This window comes from Silurus aristotelis (genome assembly GCF_946808225.1).
Source record: "Silurus aristotelis genome assembly, chromosome: 8".
Lineage (NCBI taxonomy): Eukaryota > Metazoa > Chordata > Actinopteri > Siluriformes > Siluridae > Silurus > Silurus aristotelis.
In genome coordinates, this window is record NC_139581.1 from 19,632,057 (window position 1) to 19,655,861 (window position 23,805).

Consider the following 23,805-nt stretch of genomic DNA (forward strand, 5'->3'; position numbering starts at 1 on the left):
AGAATAAGGTTAGTTTTATTGGTTTTAGGTTTTTGCTCTCCTGGGCACTACTGCACAGGTGGTGCAGATTCTGCAGAACCAAATGCCAAAGCTGTTCAGCTGGCATGCTTCTGTAACCTCTTGCCAGAGTCCAGCCGCAGAGAGTATCATCTTTGTGCTCAGAGACACAACACTGCCTGCACATCTAATAGCAAAGGTATAATATTATGCCCAAAACAGTCAAAATCATGTGTTGTAGTTGAAATATAACCAAATTGCTTGTTTACTTTTTGCCAAAAATGAAGAAACTGCATGAGTTTGAATCCAAGGCTTTTCTCAGATTTAGAGCTGAGTGAACTTAATTCAGAATCAGCTCCAGAAGACACACAAGCTGTATGCAGTGACTTCACAGGAGATATTTGCCCTATAGGTAATAACACTGACACACACACGCACACACACACACACACACACACACACACACACACACACACACACACACACACTATATATATATATATATATATATATATATATATATATATATATATATATATATATATATAAACACACATATGTGTGTATATAAATACACTGTGTATGTCCCCGTAGTTAGAAATATAACAATGACCTTAGAGAATTCATTTATGGCACTTCTGTTTTTACTAAAATGTAATGAATGTCCTCTGCAGGTTTTTATTGCCCTGTAGGGTCATTTTTACCCCAGCTCTGTAATGCGGGCTCTCACTGTAATCAGACCGGCCTTCATGAACCTGTTGGCTTTTGTCCTGCTGGTTTCTACTGCCCTAAAGGCTCCTCAGATCCTTATGCTACAACCTGTCCTCCTGGACATTACTGTCCCAGAGGCACAGACTTACCCCTGCAATGCTTGCCAGGCACATTCAGAGGTAAGCTAATGCTTTTGAACGTGTGATTTTCAGTGATATTTGCAATCCATTTTAACACTTAAATGCTATATTATGTCAGTGGCAGCACTCTTGTGTTATTTAATAGACCTCTTTGTGGTTTTCATACATTTTATTTTGTGTTCATATATTAGACTCTGCTGGAGGAGTTAGCATAGAGGACTGTCTATTCTGCCCATCTGGACATTTCTGTGCTCAAAAAGGTCTAACTAAACCCAGTGGATTGTGTTCTGAGGGATATTACTGTCCTGTAGGGCAGAACTCATCGCAGCCTGCAGAGCATAAATGCACAGCAGGTTACTACTGTGAAGAGGTGAAAAAATATTACAAAGTCTGAAAAGGTGCAGGATATTTTTATGGTATTCATTACCATTAGTAATCTACCAATTTTACAGGGAAGTGTCACTGGCAGAGCATGCCCTGTCGGTAGCTACCAGCGCATGGGGGGCCAACGGAGGTGTGAGATGTGCCCTGCTGGTTTTTCCTGCCCTCATGAAGGTAAGTGGAATTCCATGAACAGAAGATCATTAGTTGGAACATGTTGCGCCAGCTTTTAAAAAAAAAAAATTTAACAATCACTTTTCCAGCAATTTGTTGCCTATGTTAACTTTTTTGTGACGTGTTGCAGCCATTAAATCTGAAATTGCAAAAATGGTACATTTCCTCACTTTCAACATAAGATGTAAAATGAAAATGTACACAATTTGATTGTTTTTATTTTACATTGTAATTTCTTGCAACCTATGTTTGAGGTTTTGAGGTTTTTGAAGGTTGTTTGGAATGTTTTATCTGGACAATCATTCTAGAATTATTCTAATGTAGATTTTACAGATATTTTTGTCCATAGAATGATACTGACTTTGTATGATGTAGATTTTACGGATATTTTTGTCCATAGAATGTATGTGTGGAGGAGCATTGTTACACATGTAACAGTTTGTGAAGAGATTATGACTGTGTGTGATTGTATGTATAGGTATGACATACCCAGTCCCATGCAAGCCTGGGTTTTATTGTCCTCTGCGGTCTACTATTGAGCAACCATGCCCAGCAGGGACGTATGGAAACCAGTCTGGCTTAACTGAATCATCTGAGTGTACTTTCTGTGATCCAGGCGCTTACTGTTTAGGAGCAGGTAGAAAATAATGTATGTTCTATTTATCCAGCATGTAAAGGTCATCCGAGTCATCTGTTAAAAGGTTTTATGCATTTGTGTCTTTGTAGGTAACATTTCACCCACTGGTCTATGTGTGGCTGGCTTCTTGTGTTTTGGAGGAGCATCTCTGCCATCTCCTGTAGACAATGTGACAGGAATGCAATGTCCACCTGGATTCTACTGTCTTACTGGAAGCTTAACTGCAACACCCTGCCCCAAAGGCACATTCAGGTACATGCTTGTATATAATGACAGAAAATGTAGACACAGTTGTTTGTAAATGTTTTCATACTTTGGGGATTTCCTCAACAACACGAATAGAATGCAAATGTGTATTCTATATATCCTAAATGCAACTGAACAGCAGTTTCATATTCATTCATTCATTCATTTTCTCCCGCTTATCCGGAATTCGGGTCGCGGGGGCAGCAGTCTAAACAGGCCCCCGCCTCCGACTGCTGCCCAATCCTCATAGCACCGTCCCTTACGGTCCCTCCTGCAGGTGGTGAGCCCACGGGAAGGCGGCCCCACGTCACTCCGACGTCACGGACCTTGATATTTCCCTCGTATGGGACCTCAACAGAAGTTGACTTGAAGGAGATTTAAAGAAGTCACTGTGTGAATTTGGCAGCCATAACAAATATATCAAGAAAAATGGACTAAGATTATGCAGATGTAAGGGTTCAAATAAGCTTTGGAAGGAAAATAACAAACTTGAATATTATAAAGTTATAGAGAATATGCAAATAAATTCAGATATTTTAATAAGAAATTTATTTAGATACAAATACAAAATGTCATTCACTACTTAACTGTAGTGTCTAAATGTATCTATAAGCAGGTACGTCTACATTAATCCGGATGGTTCTCTTCATTCTTGTTTCAAAATGCTCTCTTTCTTCACCAACATTTTCAGATTTTTCAAAAAATTGCTTGGTCACACTTAAATATAACACTTAGAAAATACTTATATCTCTTAATTGTGCACGCATACAATATTTCGGTCTGCATCTTATCTGGCATTTATTTACAATGTGTGGTTTGTACAATTAACATTTTTTTTTTTTTTATCAATGCTATCAAATTGGATTGTCCACTATTTTAATTGTTTTGGGGTGGATGGCTCACATTACTACATTCTATCACTCAAAAATGAATAAAATTTTTATTAAACATTTTTTTTCCCATAACTCATACAAACCTGACCCTGATGAGTAAAGACTGAATCAATGAATGCATTGTGCTATGCCACACCATTTTCTATTGTCTACATGGAAGTAAAAACCTCTGACATTATACTCGATGTATGTAAAGTGCAGAAGCAGATCTAATTTTGTAACCATAATGATCTGATTTTGCCTGTGTGCAGTGTGCAGAGTGGCTTGACAGAACTAGGGCAGTGCCAGAGTTGTTCTCCAGGGTTCTTCTGTTCAAAAGCAGGCCTGACTGCAGTTAGCGGACCTTGCCTGCCAGGTTAGATTTTTAAAATGTTGGTTTTTCTTGCCTAAATTATGCTGCAGACGTTAAATATACTAAGTCCTTGTTGATTCTGGCAGGTTTTTACTGCAATGAGGGATCGCCTACCGCAGCCCCTGTGTTTGCAGTGTTTGGTGATATTTGTCCTCCAGGTTTCTACTGTGAGACTGGCAGCGCTGTGCCCACCCCTTGCCCAGTGGGCACTTATCTTTCCGAAAGTGGTGGAAAGGGTGCAGAGGACTGTGTGCCTTGCCCTGAAGGTAATGCTTCATTATACCTTTGCAGGTTGAGCTTAAGACTTCACTGCTATAAGAAATCATCCACTGGAGCTTAAAAGCAGGACATTAATAATTCTTGAACTTCTAGGGATTTATTTTTTGTGTAAACTTTCCTGTATATGATTCATCCACAGGGATGTTCCAGGTTAAGAAAGGCCAGAGAGTGTGTAAACCCTGTCTTCCTGGATTCCACTGCCCCTCTTCCACACACAAATCTAATGCCAGCAGCAATCCATTGATCTGTCCAGAGGGCTATTACTGTCCTAATGGATCACAGCTAGGCAGGCCTGTCCCTTGCCCCAGAGGCACATACAGTAATACTCAAGGCCTTACATCAGCAGGTAAAGAGAAGGTGAAGATGCATAAAGGTGAAGTGGTTTAGCATAAAAACATGGGTTGGGTTAGGACTTTAAATCTGCATTTGAATTCAAGAAATATCGTTTTGGTTTTTGAATAAGGTTGTACCTCAGACAATGATTTATTTAAATTGTATAAATAAGGTTTTAACTTTAAACCATTTCTACCTAAAAAAACTAATCATTTAAATGCATGATGTTTTAATGTAGATTATTATTTAACGTGTACAGTAAAATAATTTCTCAGCAGTTATAAAGTGATGAGGAAGAGAAATTGCATCATCAGAAACAATACAACCAAAGGTGCTATGTAAATATTTTAGAAGCCTAATTGTTTCGTTTGTAAGGCCACATAATAACATTTACAAATTCTTAATAATGAAAAATGATGCTTTATAAAATAATCAGAGATGACTTGATGTTACTGCAGTAAAGTTCACTTCATATTTTATTAACCATACGTCCACAGCAGGAGCCTGTGGAAAGATTTTCATTTCTTTATACAATATGACAATTCAGGTCTACACTCTGGTTAAAAATACTGAGCGGCTTTTTTATTGCAAATTTATGGGATTATTATTTCTAACTAAAAATGTCTAATGTCTAAGCAAATCAGCAAAATGCCACTTCTGTACGAACCGATTATGCTTGTTAATGGAAGAAAAATGGATCCTTTATGTTGACTGGTATTGATATTTAGATGATATTTAGGCTTGGCTATGACATTGGAATTCTGTTTTTGTGGTTAGATGAGTGCATAGTCTGTCCAGTGGGCTATTTCTGTGGTGCACATGCACTTGTTCAGCCCTCTGGCCCCTGTGTCCCTGGATTTCTCTGCTTTCTGGGTGCCACAGTTCCCAACCCCACTGACAACAACACAGGAGCTCTTTGTCCACCGGGGGTGTACTGCCAGCTAGGAGTCAGGGAGGGTACTGTTCAGAACTTCCAAACACATTCACATAACAATAATAGCATTGTTCTGAATTGAATATTCTGAAAAGAATGTGTGAAGACAGAATGAATAAAAATTAAACACATTTTTTTGCCGTGCCTTTCAGGTGACTGTTCTCCAGGCTACTACTGTGACTGGGGATCTAGTAACCCAGAGCAGAGACTCTGCCCAGCAGGCTTTTATTGCCCAGCTGGCACAAACAAACCCATAGCCTGTGATCCAGGGACATTTAGCTCAGTCATGGGGAACAGTGAAAGAGATAACTGTGAACCATGCCCAGCAGGCTACTTCTGTCAGGGTGGGATGTTCATATTTTTATTAGTTCCTTAATAATAATAATAATAATAATAATAATAATAATAATACAGCATCCTTATAGCAACATTAAATATGTATTTATAATGTAGGGAATGGAGTAGTGGTGCCGATTCCTTGTCCCCGTGGATTTTATTGTCCCCTTGAAACTGCAATGGATACAGAATTTCCCTGTCCTCAAGGGACAGTGCAACCTCAGATTGGAGCCTCAAATGAAGGGGATTGCTTACTATGCCCTTCAGGTTACATATCCACCACTTATATTCTATTCTAGTGTCTTTATAATAAGTATTTTAGAGATTTGCATTTATTAGTATTTAGATATAAGTCTCTCTCCTTATCTTTATATAGGTATGTTTTGTAGCCTGCCTGGGCTTTCTGAGCCTACAGGGCACTGCCAGGAGGGTTATTATTGTTCTTCAGGAGCCATCACTCCTAATGCTACCGGATACAAGGTAGAGGCACATCAAGATTAAATATTATGTTTGTTTAATGTCTTATGTTTTTATTTTAGAAAATAATGTAAACAATATGTGTGTGTGTGTGTGTGTGTGTGTGTGTGTGTGTGTGTGTGTGTGTGTGTGTGTGTATATATATATAAATATATATATATATATATATATATATATATATATATATATATATATATATATATATATATATATATATACAGTGAGGAAAATAAGTATTTGAACACCCTGCTATTTTGCAAGTTCTCCCACTTAGAAATCATGGAGGGGTCTGAAATTGTCATCGTAGGTGCATGTTCGCTGTGAGAGACATAATCTAAAAAAAAAATCCAGAAATCACAATGTATGATTTTTTAACTATTTATTTTTATGATACAGCTGCAAATAAGAATTTGAACACCTGAGAAAGTCAATGTTAATATTTGGTACAGTAGCCTTTGTTTGCAATTACACAGGTGAAACATTTCCTGTAGTTTTTCACCAGGTTTGCACACACTGCAGGAGGGATTTTGGCCCATTCCTCCACACAGATCTTCTCTAGATCAGTCAGGTTTCTGGCCTGACGGAGTATGAGCTCCCTCCAAAGATTCTCTATTGGGTTTAGGTCTGGAGACTGGCTAGGCCACGCCAGAACCTTGATATGCTTCTCACAGAGCCACTCCTTGGTTATCCTGGCTGTGTGCTTCGGGTCATTGTCATGTTGGAAGACCCAGCCTCGACCCATCTTCAATGCTCTAACTGAGTAAAGGAGGTTGTTCCCCAAAATCTCGCAATATATGGCCCTGGTCATCCTTTTCTTAAAACAGTGCAGTCGCCCTGTCCCATGTGCAGAAAAACACCCCCAAAGCATGATGCTACCACCCCCATGCTTCACAGTAGGGATGGTGTTCTTGGGATGGTACTCATCATTCTTCTTCCTCCAAACACGTTTAGTGGAATTATGACCCAAAAGTTCTATTTTGGTCTCATCTGACCACATGACTTTCTCCCATGACTCCTCTGGATCATCCAAATGGTCATTGGCAAACTTAAGACGTGCCCGGACATGTGCTGGTTTAAGCAGGGGAACCTTCCTTGCCATGCATGATTTCAAACCATGACGTTCTAGTGTATTACCAACAGTAACCTTGGAAACGGTGGTCCCAGCTCTTTTCAGGTCATTGACCAGCTCCTCCCATGTAGTTCTGGGCTGATTTCTCACCTTCCTTAGGATCATTGAGACCCCACGAGGTGAGATCTTGCATGGAGCCCCAGTCCGGGGGAGATTGACAGTCATGTTTAGCTTCTTCCATTTTCTAATGATTGCTTCAACAGTGGACCTTCTTTCACCAAGCTGCTTGGCAATTTCCCCGTAGCCCTTTCCAGCCTTGTGGAGGTGTACAATTTTGTCTCTAGTGTCTTTGGACAGCTCTTTGGTCTTGGCCATGTTAGTAGTTGGATTCTTACTGATTGTATGGGGTGGACAGGTGTCTTTATGCAGCTAACGACCTCAAACAGGTGCATCTAATTTAGGATAATAAATGTAGTGGAGGTGGACATTTTAAAGGCAGACTAACAGGTCTTTGAGGGTCAGAATTTTAGCTGATAGACAGGTGTTCAAATACTTATTTGCAGCTGTGTCATACAAATTAATAGTTAAAAAAAATCATACATTGTGATTTCTGGATTTTTTTTTTAGATTATGTCTCTCACAGTGGACATGCACCTACGATGACAATTTCAGACCCCTCCATGATTTCTTGCAAAATAGCAGGGTGTTCAAATACTTATTTTCCTCACTGTATATATATATATATATATGGCTAGTTTTAATTAGCTTTTTTGCTCACTCCATGCTTCTTTCATTATCAGATGAACTCCACTGGTAATAACATGTGCCCTACTGGTTACTACTGCCCTGCTGGTACTGGCTACCCTCTTCCATGCCCTCCTGGCACATTCTCAAGCTCGCCAGGGTTAAGGACAGTGGAGGATTGCCAGTCTTGCCCACCAGGCTACTTTTGTGAACAGCTTGCAATGGCCAATGCCTCTAATGCTTTGCTTTGTGATGCTGGGTAATATTCCAATATTCTATGAGCTGTGAATGGAAACCTGACCAAAATACACCCACATCCATTTGAGTCTGACATTCTCTATGCACTTTTCTGATACTAATGGATGGGGGGTGGAGTTGGTGTGTTACACTTTAGTTCTCCAGCCATTATTTTGCTCTTCTACAATGTGAAATGGAAGCAGCATGTATAGTTTAAATGTATTGCTTGCATAACCACGAGACATACAATACATATGCCAAATGAAAATGCATTTGCTTTTATAATGCAGTGCATTCTTCACCAGTACAGGCTCTGCTTTTTTGTTTGATGATAGGATGTGTGAAATAACATGACCTTTTTGTAGAGAAAAGCAACTTGCACTTTCTTAATGTGTTTTATAGACTTTTGTTTTCATTAATGATTGACAATTCATCTTCCATTTTGTAAGAAACATTTTGTTAGAGATGTTTTTTCATGCTCAGGTATGTATGCCTTAAGGGCAGTCGGAGTGCCCGTCCAGTTGATAAACAGGAGGGTTATATTTGCCCCAGTGGCTACAGTTGTCCCATCGGTACACCAGTGGAAATTCCATGTGAGCCTGGCACCTACAGTAGTGCCTCTGGAGCTTCTAATTGTCTTCCCTGTCCATCTGGTACCATGTGCCCTTACTCAGCTACTCAAGAACCCACCCTGTGCCCTAAAGGTATCTAGAGCACTCTATGGTATAGTGCATTTGACTATTATTCTTATCATACCGTTTTCTTTGCTAATAAGGGTAAAATTACCCAACCATTGAATTGCCAAATACTTGATTTGGTTATTTGAGCGTTTTATAGGCTATTGTTTATGCTCATACAGTTTTATGTTTATTGTTTTTATTAATTTTTTTTTTACATTAGGTCATTTCTGTCCTACTGGCACTGCTTTGGCACTGCCATGCCCTATAGGCACTCTGGGCAAGGTTATCAGGGCTCAGTCAGCATCTGCCTGTGTGCCCTGTCCACCTGGACTCTACTGCAGCACACCTGGATCCTCTGAGCCACAAGGTCTGCTTGCACTCCTACCACCACATTTCTCACACCTTGTTGCCTCAAATATTTTAAAATCCATAATAATATTTGTACTGTATATAAACAATATTTCCCAAATGTTATTTTAGAAATTTGGTTTTATTATATGCCTTAGGCCAGTGCCAGGAAGGATATTTTTGCCAAAGTGGTTCTTCATACCCTGCCCCCTTTAACACCTCCAGCCTGACGAGAAACGGTCCCTGCCCACAAGGACACTTCTGCCCTTCAGGAACCCTCAGACCTTTGCCCTGCCCTGCAGGCACCATTCGCAATCTCACTGGTGTGTAAAAGCTCATCACTAGTGTATCCTTAGTAAAATTTTAGAGATTTGATAAAGCAGTTGTACAATTTCTTTAGAGTTTTCTTACTTATTAGCAACCTGAACATTTATGAAATCAAAACAATAAAGGACATAGAGCATTTTCTGGATTAAGATCAGCTATTTTTATATATTTACAGGTAGCAATGATCAGGATGAGTTTCCCAAAGTGTAAAAACAAAGCACATATTTAAATAGCGCACTGTCATTGAACACACCCTTTACTACTTTAGATCATACTAACTTTACAGTACTACAGTCCAGAGTGTTTTATTTAGGTTTCTTTATGTAACTGTCATTTATCTCCTGTAATATGTCAGCAGACGAAGATCTTTTTATGAACCTTTTAATGGACCCCCAACACAAAGATTAAAATTGACTGCTAAGCACAAACCTGGCTAATAGCAGCAAAAACATCTCTTTGTAAACTCACCAGTAATTTGGTGAAGATAACTAAGTCAACAGGAGGCAGGTGTAAATCGTCAGACTTTTGATGTCCATTTGCATAATTTAAAGAATTTTTAGACTAAAAAGCAGAACTTCAAAAATGTTTTGCCAGCTCCTAAAAACCAAAATTGGTAAATGTATTTAGTGTACTTATGTAAGAGTAGCTTTATTTTAAAGCATGCCAAGTTTTTAATGAATATATATTATAGATGTATGTGACAGAAAGAATTTTCAGAAGTCAAGTATAAAGAAATAGATTTAACAAATACCTGGATAATTTTAGCAAATAGCCAAAAACAAATTAATTAAAGCAAATATTTCTTTCAATAGGAGGCTATTCCATAGACAGCTGTTTACCCTGTCAAGCAGGACACTACTGTTCCAGTGGGGGTCTTAGTGCTCCCAGTGGCCCCTGTTCTGCTGGCTTCTACTGCCCTGAGGATTTCTCCTCAACTACTCCTAATGCTTTCATCTGCCCCAAGGTTAAACCTGTAAATTCATCTAGGCCCTGTCTCATAATAATCAGAGCTTAATAAATAAACACTGACAAGCTGCATCCTTTCAGGGTCACTACTGTCCCCTGGGCTCTCCTGTGGCCTTGCCTTGTCCCACAGGACAATATCAGCCCAACCCCGGCTCAGAGGCCTGCTTTCCATGTCGCCCAGGCTACTACTGTGAAGAAGCCATTGAAGGAGACCCCTCACCTTGTCCCTCTCACTCCTATTGCCCAGCAGGTATATGTCAAAAAGACACACACAATATAGAGTAAATAATACAACCTTTTATGCCGTTCAGCTCAAACTGATTCCTACATAGATTAACTCTATATGTGATATAAATATAGTAAAAGCAAATAGTGCAGGTCCAGGCACGAATATAAATGTAAAATAACTTGCACATTCACCATAACAGCATCAATCCTTGTAGGTTATCCACTAAACATCTTTAGGATCCATCCGAGTCTTCAGGAAGTAAAAACTTTTAAATTGCTTTAAATCTTAGATGAATTATTTAAAATTAAAAGCCTTTTTAATGTATACTGGACCAAATTACATATTCAGATTATATGCATGTGGTATTGTAATGGTTTAAATGTATATATGCAGGCACTATGGTTCCTCAGCCATGCCCCAATGGCACCTACACTCCCCCTGATGTTGGAGGTCTACAGAATGAGAGAGAGTGCTTGGCCTGCCCACCAGGAAGATTTTGCAGGTTCTGTGTTTACCGATTAAAATGCATCCTTTTATGCAGCATTTGAAGAGAAATGTAATAGAAAGGCCTTTTGTTTTTATAGGGGTGGTCAGATAAGAGATCTGTGTGCAGCGGGGTTTTTGTGTATCTCAGGCAGCTCAGATTTTACCCCACAGGGCACAGTCATGTCTTACACCAGCCAGTGTAAATGGGGGGTGCAGTGCGCTGGACCCTGTCCTGCTGGTAGGTCATTCCAGACACAGTGCAACTTAAACTAATAGCACTCAATATGATCAACCATGTAAACATATTTGTACTGACAGGATTCTACTGCCCAAAGGGCACAGAGAAACCTCAAGCCTGCCCTGCTAATACCATAAAGAAAACCCCAGGAGGAGGCAGCATACATGATTGTCTCCCTTGCCCACCCAGGCACTGGTGCAAAGAGGGTAAAAAGAACATCTCAGAATGTTTAATGGCTAATTACATATTGGAAGCTTACATACTAGGAGGATTCAACTAAAATGTATATGAATAAATCTTCAAAATCTACCACTCCCATATTAGGTGATCCTGAGCTGTATATGTGTCCTGAGGGCCATTACTGTGATGGTATAATTGATTACGAGTCTGAGGGTAGACCTGGGCCAAGAAAGTGTCCTCAGTTTACCTACAGGCCTACTTCTGGTGCTGGAAGCAAAGGAGACTGTCTTCAGTGTCCTGCCGGAACCTTCTGCAATGCTACAGGTCAGATATACAATTTCTTCAGTATTATTACTATACACTGATCAGGCATAACTTTATGACCACCAATCAGGCATAACATCCTTCAGCTTTCACTCCCCACCTGCATCGATGAGCCTTGGCCACCCATGACCCTGTCGCCGGTTCACCACTGTTTCTTCCCTAGACCACTTTTGATAGATACTGACCACTGCAGACCAGGAACATTTTAACTTGAGGACAAAATTGGCACTTGCTACCTAATAAATCCCACTCACTAACAGGTGCCATGATGAAGAGATAATCAATGTTATTAACTTCACTGGTCATAAGATGGTCATAAGATCATAATGTTATGTCTGATCGGTGTAAATAACTATATAAAAGATTTAAATCTGATTTATCCAAAATTGAAACACAATTAAATGAGATGCTGTTATTGCACGTTGTAATGAAATTAAGGATAAAGAATGATATCATATATCATATGATATATTGCAATTATTTATTTATTTGGTTTATATAATACAGCACATTCTGTTTTTTTTTTTGTTTTTTTTATAATTGAGCTCTAAAACCTAATGAAGCCATGGAGTAAAGGTCATGAAATCAGAATGTGTGCATGTGATGTAAGTAATTTTATTAGGAAATAAGGCAGTGTCTCATTGCTGTATTTGCAAAAAGTGCAGCCCAAATTGTATGCTTAGGTCTGCCTTTAGCAATTAGTGATATTTTTGGGGGGTTCTGCTCTCAAATCAATATCACAAAAACAATGTGCATAAGGTCAGACGTGCACATAACTATGACATATCTCTATTTTTAATCCAACATTTCCCTAAGTGCACAACTCTTGTGTTAGGTCAGTCTAATCTAATTTCTTTCTCAGAACTCACCTATCCATTGTTTTTAGGTCTGACTGATTTCACCAACTTTCCGTGCCCCCCTGGCTATTGGTGCAGTGGCACAGGCTTGCCAGTTCTCTGCCCTGCAGGCACCTTCAGAACACAACCTGGGGCAAATGCTTCAAGCCAGTGCCAACTCTGTGCTGCTGGTAAATATTGCCCTGACCCTCGCCTCACAGGTCAGCCTAACACTGTAGGAATTCCTTGCAGAGCCTCTTACCAGTGCCCTATAGGTGGGTACTGATGTTCTTTGTTTTGAATTTATATAAAGTATAACATCTCGAGGCACTATATGTATATTAAACTTGTCTTTTAACAGGATCAGTGGTGGAAGTTTTGTGCAGAGCAGGCTCTTATTGCAGGCCACAAACTGGAGAGCCCACTCCATGCCCTGCAGGATATCACTGCCCTGAAGGCTCACACACCTACAACACACCACAGCGAATGTATGCAAAAAATATGCTGTAAGAAAGTGGAACATCTAAGAGTTACAAACAAAACGTTTTGTATTTACATTTTGAATTCATTTTGTTATCAGGTGTACATACCCTTATTACTGCCCAGCTAACGCCTCAACCATGCTGTCTTGTGGTGGTGGTTTTATGCCCCATAATGCCAGCGGTCTAAGAGTTTCTCAGGAGATCAGCTGCATAATGTGTGAGGCAGGAACATACCGGCCTAGTGGTTCCCATCACCTCCGGTGCCTTGCATGCCCCTCAGGCTATCACTGTCCTCCAGGTCAGTTTTAGTAAACATGTATATAAGATGTAGGTAAAAGTAAAACTATAATGAAAGCAAACATCTTATAATGACCTGCCCCTCAGGTACTGACGACCCCAGTAGTCAGCCATGTCCAGTTGGCTATTATTGTCCAAGGGGATCAGACAATCCTCTTGCATGCCCACCAGGCAGCTATGGCAACAGCACCAAGGCTGAGCTGCTTGAGGAATGCCTCCCTTGCCCTTCAGGCACATACAATCACCTTTATGCTCAAAAAGCCTGTTTCCCATGTGGCAGCTCTTCCATCTCATCACAAGGTCCCCTCATTAATACTAGTGAAGTGTGACACTACAGCATACAACAAATTCTGTAATAGCACCATTGTACGTATACATAATTATGGATATGTTTCTTATTTGTCTAGGGGCATCCTCATGCATGTGCATAGGCAAAAATCGGGCATTCCAGAATTCTGATGGCTCCTGCGTGTGTGTAGCTGGATATGTCTTCTACGATGAACTTGACTTGAAAAGTTCCAGTGCTGACAGTGATCTAGACTGTCAACCTGAGGTAGGAAATTGCTCACTCAGATAGGTTTAGTAATCATTGTTCAGCCACTGTCCATTTAGTTTACCCAGGATTTGCTTTGTGTGTATGTGATCTACCAACACAATTAAATTTTTCCAGGAAACAAACGCCTATAAATGCAACAGTGTCAGTTAAACATGAGGCAGATAAAATTGGCCCAAATGAATGGGACATGACACAGAAAGACAGCAAATAACCAGATTGTTGTTACACAATCATGGCACTGTTGTAGATTATGATTTTGTAAAATAGGTCACAGTGTATAGATTTTAGATTTAAACTAATCTTCAGGGTTTTTATGGTTTACTTATATGAGCAAAATATAGTGTCCCATGTTAACATATTGTATAATAAGATATATCCTTTATAAGTGACTATGAGTGTATATGTGATGTGTCTTTAAGCAATATATGCTTTAGATACATATGATGAATAGTAAGCCAGAAGCTATAAAACATCTGAATGAGTGCCTTATTTTATAAATCAATATCAAAAGTCATGATGAAAGTTTGTGGTCTGTAAAGGTGAGTAAACGCTGTGGAACCGGGCAAGTGAGACTGGCTTCAACACAAGACTGTGTTAGTCCCTCTAAACACTCATGCAACATTACTTGTGGACCTCATGGTGGGAGTCTGGATGCAAGCCTGGGCATGTGAGTGCACTAAAGTAGTTGTAGACGAGTGTGGTTAGATTAAATATAGCACAATTCAATACACCAATGTATTGCATGATCATCAACATAATTACATGACAATTGATTGAGTTTTCAGGGGTGAATGGGTTTATGATATGCCTTTACAGTATATGTCAGTGTGTATGCAGATTCGAATAGAGATTTGTCTGTTTCTTGGCAGATGTCATTGTGAGATGTACGTCTCTGCGGAGGAGCTGTGTAACTCCTCATGCTTGTCTGAACTGCCTGTGCTTGCTGCCAGACTGGCTCCAAATGGACAGCTGGTGCTCAGGATCAAAGCGATGGATGAAAGTAGGATCTGGAGCAGAGTGAGTACTGTGTGTGTATGTGTGTATAGTTGTGTAGATTCTTTTTATCTTTCCCTAAAAGTGCCAAGTTACAAATACATATTGGAGGCCAAATTCATTTCTGCCGTTGTCAGATGTATGGTTCAAGTCATTTCTCTTTTTAGAAAATGATGAATGTACTGGGGCCTGACAGTCATATCAGCAACTTTGGAAAGATCCATTTTGTTCAGTTTTCTCCAGATGGTGTGTTTGGTTGGATTTTAAAGGATCCTGTGCTTATGGATATCTTTTTATCTGGTACACACAAATAGAAAATTCACTTTGTTATTTTTTACTCCCCAAATCTGCATCTTTCACGCTTGAATGTAAATATGGTATTATCAACCACTAATAACGCATTCATCTGTTTGTAGGTATAAGTAATATACATTGTCTGATAGTTTATATCTCATCATATCTCTTAACAGAGCCAATTGAAATTGTGGAAGGAAATCCAAGGATACGACGACACACCCATGAGCTAGAATTACTAATCTCAGGACCTTTACCTCGCATTCCTAACCCCATAGCCTGTCTTTCACCCAATGACATGCTCATCTTTCAGATCACCCTCAATTACACAGGTAGGGTATTTTTACAAACAGGTTCTTCCTAAGTATTTATGAAGGACTGTGTATATATTGTGTTAAGTCACTCTATTGATTATGAATCCAGACCGCCTCTTCAGCCATTTTCCAGTCTATCAAAAGAACCATTTGTTCAGCAGTAACCCAACCTGGGACTTTGGTGCATTTAGACAACTAGAACGCCTTGTCAAACAATCCCAATTTAATTCCACCAGGTATGATCAAACTGTCCTGTTTTATTCATGTTGCTTTCCAAATCAAGAGCATCTCTTTTTATTTTATAAAATGTAAATTATTGAGTATTGGATTAGGGTCATATACATAATCTCAAACTTTATATCTATTTTGTGGGTTTTCCCCAGACCTGCCTTATTCATCCAGATGCTTTTTTTTTATTTATTTTTATTTTTTTATGTTTATGCCTTTAATCCTTTTAATTCTTCATCTTCTAAAAACTGCTGCTGTATTAATAAAGACTTCAATTTTCCAATATGCTCATACTGGACATCTGTCTAAGTTTAAAACTGGTCTTGTAGACTTCAACAGTTTAAATTACTTGCAATTATTTATTTATTTTTATTTAGATTTGCACATGTATTCATGGAGCCGGGAAAGTATGTGTTCCTGGACAATGCAGTCCCAGACTGGAGCCTGATTGTTGTGGTAAAAAAGGAGGGCACGGAGTGTGATCCAACTACAGCTGCCTTCCAACCAACCTCTCCAGCACAGTTGGTGCGACACGGGATAGTCAAACAACAGCGCCTTAACCTGCTGCCTGACTGGGGTACCATTGGAGGTGTGTGTGTGTGTGTGTGTGTGTGTGTGTGTGTGTGTGTGTGTGTGTGTGTGTGTGTGTGTGTGTATGTGTGTGTGTGCATGGTTTATCAAAATTACATGTAAAGCCTTAGCCTTGGTACATATAGACTCTAAATTTAGAATCAGAGTCAAACTTTTTTTTTTTTACACACAAGAAATTTGTCTGGGTGACAGAAGTTTTTAGAAAAACAATGACATATGCATATTTAAGTAATGCAAAGTCCTTACTGCACCGTTTCTATGCATATGTAAACTAGGTGGTCACCTAGAGTGCAACCAGCTGGCTGGAAGGTTAAAAAAAAACGTTGCCGCCGTTCTCGTTCATGACCCTGTCGCCGGTTCACCACTGTTCCTTCCTTGGATCACTTTTCATAGATACAATACAATTGAGCAAAGAGTTTATGGCTTTGTGTATAACATATTTTGGCCCAAACAAATATATTTAAAAAAACAATGCGATCACCATTAACATGAAAAATGTATCAAGGGTGGATCAAAACCTTTTAATGTACTGTATGTGTTGTCTATTGAGTGATGTAATCCTCAGTGAAATTTGTCGGGTATTTTTATCTACAGGTGTATTGGCACTGATGGTACTACTCATAGTTATCTTGACTCTGTCTGCCCTGCTTCTGAGACCTAACCATGCCAACCTCATTGCGAAGGGCACACCTAAGCCTAAATGGCGCAGCTTGGGAGAACCTACTGTTCCTGTAGCGTACGTTTATAATGGAGAGTGGTGAGTCTTCTGTCAAGGTAACTGTATGGCCTCGACTGATTTGTGAACACTAAATAATGCATTTTTCTTGTTGTTCCTGTCCAATAGTATGGATAGTACTTTCCTGGGTCTCAGGGGAGTGGGTGAGGGTGCAGAAGAAGAAGAACCTGCTGTGTGCAAAGGTGACGTGACTTACTGTACACCACTCATTTAATTAACCCTAATCTATTATCCAAATAAGATTTATACTTATGACTTTTTTTCAACCTGTATTAAAACGGCACCTCAAGGATTCAACAATATATTAACGGAGCTGGAAGGGTTCAATGTGAAGACACTGTATGACAAATTAGAGGACCAGAATTTGCATCTTGCATCACAGCTGGCTAAGCACCGCAAAGATACACAGGAGTTTTACAGGAATATCTGTCAGCAGACTGACACACTGCGGGTGAGAGCAATTCGTTCAGTTAAACAATATGAATGCAATTAAAATGTTTTTTTTTTTTTGTTGATTTGTCAGTGCAATGGCGTTTTAATTTCACTGTGATTGGTTTTAGGATATTTTGGAGAACATGGAGCCCTCAAAACTGATCCAGTGGAAGAAATTGATAGACAGTAACGCAGAAACCAAGAGGGAATCAAATCCTGGTATGTCTTTATAGATTAATGACTGATGTGCAACTGGTAAGAGGTCAGGCGTCAGTATTTGTGTGCATGTGCGTGTCACAGTGGAATCATCGTTGGGCTTGATGGAGGCTTTGCTGAAGTCTTTAGAGGCTGTGTTGATTAGACTGAATAGAGAGGCGTGGCAGCGGCAGCAGCACAGAGAAAGCAGAGAGAGTCAAGTCCACACCTGTAACACCCAGGTTAGCTACAGTGCAACATATATTTTCCATTCATTATGATTTGCATTAGGCATTAAATTCTGATCAGTCTGTCTGCGACCCATAGAACTCGTCAACTGAAATGAGTGAACTTAAAGCGCGGCCAGATACAGAAGCATCTTTTTCAGGCCCGGGTGGGAGAAAGTGTGTTTCAGCGCTCCCTTTGAGCACAGCAGCATGTGTGAGTGAAGAAGATCTGGCCAAGCTGGCTGGGCTCACACCTCTCACCAGAACTTTGCAGGACATACAGCAGTCTCTGCAGAAACTCAGCCAAAGTTCCACAGCACAGAAAGATACAAGTATGATTAAAGTGGTCACTTAATGAAATATTGTATTTGCTTACTTCAAAACTACAAAATAGCAAAGCACTGTTGCCATGGGAACCACAATGTAAAATTTTGATGCCTGTACATTTTTACAATAGTGTACTTTCTTTAACTAATAAATGTTTTTTTGCTAAATGTTTTTCTGCTACTTGTTAAATCTCACAAGTTCTGGAGAAGGCAAAACTTTTTTGTTTCGTATCTTCCAGGTTCTCCTTCACCAATTCCTGATGACCAAGCAGAATTGGCACCAGAGCAGTTGATCCCTTTTGCCCTTGACAACCTCTCTCCAGGGCACTTTGCAGTGTTCCTGTTTGGCTGCCATGTTGTACGGTTCCTTAGCCGAGACTGCTCGTTCCCAAATGTTATGCTGTTACTGGCTAAGGCTCTTCCAATCACACGCACCAATTCTCCGCTGGATTACTTCAACAAGGAATTTTACTACGACACATCTAACCAGATCTTGTATATCCTCGAGCACAAGCTTCAAAATGCTGGCGAATTTATCTCGGTTCTTTTACACTCTATGGCCTACATTAGCTCAGGTGTGTACACAGAGATCACAAAATGACCAGATATCCCATATGTGTGTTCACTTTCAAATAGCAATACTGATACTGAAGCCTAGAGTATAGAAGTATTTCGAGTTTGGGAATTTTACATTCGTTTCACAATCGGGTTAAAATAATTAATAATTTCTCCAGAATTTCAGTGAATTTCCAAACTATTTCAAGTAAACAAATTATTTTAAGATCCCAGTTTTTTACAAAGTAATTATAATTTATGGGACAAAAACAAAACATTTACAAAATATTCAAAATTACAATCTTACCTTAAAATTACCTTAAAAAAAACTTAAAAACGGAATGTATCTTCATTTCCTTCTTTTTACTGTTTTAAAATGAATAGCTTTATAATTAAAACATTTCAGCAAATAATATATAATAAATAACTTGACTGTCAGCTTAAACACTTACAAATCCTGCTTATAATTCCAGTTGCTGCTCCTCAAAACTTCCTGGGTGCTTTACACTCAGCTATATCTGCCCTGAGTATGCAGTTATTCCAGCTCTCTTTCACTCAGCAAGAATTCATGGTAACATCACTCAACATTGTCAACACTCTCCAGACACCTCTAGACCTTTGTAATGATTCTCGGCATGCTTACAGATTAAGGAGGAGAACTCACATGTCTCCTTCGGAACAATCGTGGAGGATTTCCTCAGTGTTAAAGTTCCACCAGCAACTCAATTCTCACCAATTTTATTAGCTGAAAGGTTTGTTTTATTAATTCTTACTTATCTAATATATATTGCATTATCATGAACAAATATCTATATGGTAATGTTTTGGATCCAATCATAGATTGCAGAAGTATAAGTACTTCAAACTTGAGCATTTGCTTCATGAACAAACCCTAACTCCAGTAAACAGATCTGCAGAAGGTAGGATTTGATGTTTTTACTAGTACTGTACATACTGGCACCTTTTATATTGATATATTTCATTCATAAAGCTCCTTCTTCCACATATGGCAGATTTGCTGGTTATATACAGTAGGACAGCTTAATGAAGTTGCGACTATTTTTAAAACAAGTCGGGTGGATTTCTGTTTATGGATGTACAAATTGTGACACCGTTCAAATGAAAATTCATATTGTATATTATCATTTGTATTTGTGCCTGTAAGCTTGTGCTGGGGAAGTGTATTTATATTTACTGGCGTCATCAGCCTTCTCAAAAATACATTTTAATTGCAAATACAGTTTGTTTTAAAATGATCCAGAAACTACTTCCATAAACTCATTAAAAAAAAAATCTACAGTCTGCCACTTCCACTTCATGTTGTTCATGTGTAGTGCATGTGCCTTTATGCTGAGTCACCCTGTTAGCATTCAGTCTTACAGTTGTGCTTTGCTATTTTTGGCTCTACCACCTAGTTGGCTTTGATGATTGGCAAGATACTGTATCTCATAGCCTTTTGTTCTTTCTTTTACTTTCCCTTCACTTGCCTCTGTCTAAAGTCTGCCCTCTGCTCACTTTGTCATGTTTAGTGAATGTTTACTTGACTTTAATTGCAGGAGCAAGCATCAATGCTAACGTGTCAGCAGGACACAGTGATGCAGAGACTGAAGGAAATGAGAGACAGGCTGTCTAACTCTAGTGCTGCAAGGAGAAATGTGTGTCAGAAAGAAAGCCCATCTCAAACTACAGAACTAACAAGTCCAGATGACCAGTCCATGAACAAACACAATTAAACCAGCTGACATTCAGGGACTGCTCATCGAGCCTTTCCCCAGAAATAAACAACACAGCAAACACATGGATCAAGCTGCTGAAGAAAGGGACACAGTGGCTTCAGGTGGTTTTATAGAGAAGACCTAGAGTACTATGATATAACACATTTTGCGATGACGATTTAGTTTTCTATCTTACTTTGTACCTCTGGTCTGAAATTTCAAAGCAATTATTATTATACTGAATAACAGTTATATCACCATCCTTTTTTTTTTTTAACACAATTTGAGTAAAAAAAATTATTGAGAATCTTAAAAAAACATTTATAGGAAATTTACAATTCTAAAGTATATGATGTGTGATTTAGTGGCATGATGCATTCAAGCAGTAACAAACTCCAGTGTCAGGGATGTTTTAGAGGCATAAGATGCAAGTGCAGAAATACACAAATTTTATTAAACAGACTGGACTAAAATTATGGCACAAACACAAGAAGTCTGCCAGTGGTGAATACAAACTGAGACGTATCAGAGTGAAATGTGACACAGGTGATAGAGGTTAGGACATGTGATGTCCTGGGCCTGATGGGTAATGTAGTACAACCCCTTTGGCATTATTCTGTCATCTACAGTTTGTATAAAACCAGAAAAACGTTGCACAAAGAAATGTTTAGTTTAAAACATTGACATAAATTTATACCGTGACTTAGAAAATGAACGTTTCCTTTTATTTCCATTTTTAAATGGAAGCATTATACGTTTTTATACTTTTTGATATACTGTCAGTTTGTAAACTTCTAAATGTCTTTCCTAAATGTTTCTCTTTCACACATATTTAAAACAGACATCTGTTTTGTAGTCTGGTTATTTTCAAAAACATTTTGAAGATTTGGATGGTGCCGACAAGAGTATAAAGAACTTTTTCACACTTGGAGTCTGAATACATGCTGATTTTTTCCTTTTCTACCACCTCTTTGGATTTTTTCCCTACGTTGTGTTCATGTTTGTTGCAGATATAAATTTGTCATATGCAATTCAATGTTAGCACTTTATTGTTTCTTGTGTACTTTCTATTCTAGAAGAATCATTCTAGATTATCAACTGCTCAACAAAGTGATCAAAGTGTGACATTTATTAGAATGTGTTTTGCTAGCAAGAGCTTTTAGTGGACTAACAGCATTTACCCACCGTGATCTTCACAGACAAAAAGCCAAAGCGTGATTATAAATAAATAAAATTTACACAGCATGCTGGTGAATATAAGACAGAAAGACAGAAAAATCTAATAAATAAGAACAGATATGTACAGTAGAAAAGTAGTAGGATCGCAAGCTTTTACCTTTCATATTAGCAACTTAAATAAAAATGTGTGTGTTTTAGTCTTTCCCTGTAACATTTGCGGATGTTTTTCTGTTATATTGAAGAATGTTATATTATGGGTTTTTTTTTTATGTATTAATGCATTAATTTATTTAATTAAATTTTAATACAAATCTAATACAAGATACCCAAATTTGTATGGTCCTGTCAAGTAGACAAAAACATGAACATGAATAGGACATGTGGCTTAGCACGGGTAAATAACGTACAGCTGTTATCACTTTGTTTTTGTTAGCTATTTTGACAATAACGGCTGTATGGCGAGTTATTTAGAGGACAAAAAAATCTATACTGCTGCACATTGACTAAAATACATCTAATTTTAATTTCTGTAGTATTTTTCCTTGAAAAGATACTCTAAATAGATACTAAAATGTATATGTAATTATTTATTTTTTTATTCGTACCAAATTCTTTTCCGGGTTAGGGTCTTTTTAATGTGTGGAATATAGGAGTTCCGTCAGGAACGTATTAAGTGGTGGACCGTAGGTTTGTTTAGTCTCCACCTCGCACTTTGAGTGCATTATTATTATTATTAATTAATTATTTTAATAATTATTATTAAACTTGAAAACCTACACAACAATGCCAGGTTAATAAAAATAGAGTTAGTAGCAGTGTCACTGTGGCTACTCACCCTGTACCGGAAATACGATTTGTTTTGCGCATGCATGTAAATACTAAAGAATCCGCTAACCAGGAAGTGGCTAGCGGCTAATGCTAGTGCTAGGGATTCTTTTGTATCTGAATGTGTAAGGTACAATTAACATCCTAGTATATGTGAACATACTGAACTTCTGAGTACAAAGGCATTTGATAGGTGCAAGACACATAGCAGCGTTATGACAGTAGTACAATAAGATTGTGTGATGTGTGAAAGTGCAACAGTGTCAGATTTAAAGAATTTGTACACATAATGGTTATTATTTAAATAGGTGTTTGTAAACATGTCCATTGTGCAGAATTCTTCAGAGAGTACAAAGTGTCTTATGTGCAATGATGTAGTATGGGGTGAGCTGTAGATTTCTTCTGGAGTTCAGTAGTAGGTGGGAGAGGACAGAGTTCAGCATCCCGACACCCTGATGGATAAGGCTGTTTGAAAGTTTTGTGGAGTCTCTGGTACCTTCCTCCTGAAGGCAGGAGGCTGAAAACAACACACACACACACACATACACACACACTTACATCTGTATTACCCAGCTAGTGTCTAACAAATGTAAGCTATTTAATTACACTTTTCCATGTGATTAATTTTATTCAATCATTTCAGTTTTTGTTCATTTTATTGATGACTCAATTCATTCAATATAATAAAAAAATTAATTTGATTTTTTATTTTATTTTTAAATAACATTATAATAGATATTATATAATAGATATATAGATCATTTTTTTATTATTTAACAAAGCAGGCATTTTATTTAAAATTGTTCAAAAAATTTTAACAGTTCAAATGTTGAACTCAAATGTTAATAATAATTAAAAAAACGCGTTAATAAAAAAACGACAAGCAATTTTATCTTTTGCATTTTTCCCCCAACTGTACCAAAATTAAACCGAACTGTGTACCAATACACCCCTAATATATATATATATATATATATATATATATATATATATATATATATATATATATATATATATATATATAAATATATATATATATATATATATATATATATATATATATATATATACAGTACAGACCAAAAGTTTGGACACACCTTCTCATTCAAAGAGTTTTCTTTATTTTCATGACTATGAAAATTGTAGAGTCACACTGAAGGCATCAAGGGCTATTTGACCAAGAAGGAGAGTGATGGGGTGCTGCGCCAGATGACCTGGCCTCCACAGTCACCGGACCTGAACCCAATCGAGATGGTTTAGGGGTGAGCTGGACCGCAGAATGAAGGCAAAAGGGCCAACAAGTGCC

At 38.3% G+C, this 23,805-nt stretch overlaps 1 protein-coding gene across 1 annotated transcript; it reads left to right on the forward strand.

The window, feature by feature from the left end:
- The first annotated feature begins 323 nt into the window (after nt 1-323).
- LOC310730507 (uncharacterized protein) lies at nt 324-21,993 on the forward strand. Its single transcript, XM_083549533.1, has 45 exons — nt 324-409; nt 672-887; nt 1,040-1,218; nt 1,301-1,403; nt 1,882-2,040; nt 2,130-2,292; nt 3,431-3,534; nt 3,618-3,797; nt 3,950-4,156; nt 4,921-5,100; nt 5,230-5,421; nt 5,531-5,680; nt 5,790-5,893; nt 7,760-7,962; nt 8,424-8,644; nt 8,841-8,987; nt 9,127-9,291; nt 10,108-10,259; nt 10,343-10,511; nt 10,884-10,992; nt 11,075-11,214; nt 11,295-11,420; nt 11,539-11,718; nt 12,605-12,829; nt 12,916-13,042; nt 13,135-13,334; nt 13,421-13,633; nt 13,741-13,886; nt 14,429-14,556; nt 14,759-14,906; nt 15,050-15,182; nt 15,353-15,508; nt 15,600-15,726; nt 16,096-16,307; nt 16,904-17,066; nt 17,154-17,227; nt 17,336-17,496; nt 17,606-17,696; nt 17,778-17,914; nt 18,000-18,231; nt 18,465-18,800; nt 19,254-19,351; nt 19,426-19,532; nt 19,621-19,722; nt 20,337-21,993. Exons 4-44 carry the CDS (start codon nt 1,346-1,348, stop codon nt 19,709-19,711), a joined length of 6,414 nt encoding a protein of 2,137 aa, XP_083405659.1. The 5' UTR covers nt 324-409; nt 672-887; nt 1,040-1,218; nt 1,301-1,345; the 3' UTR covers nt 19,712-19,722; nt 20,337-21,993.
- Nucleotides 21,994-23,805: the final 1,812 nt, after the last annotated feature.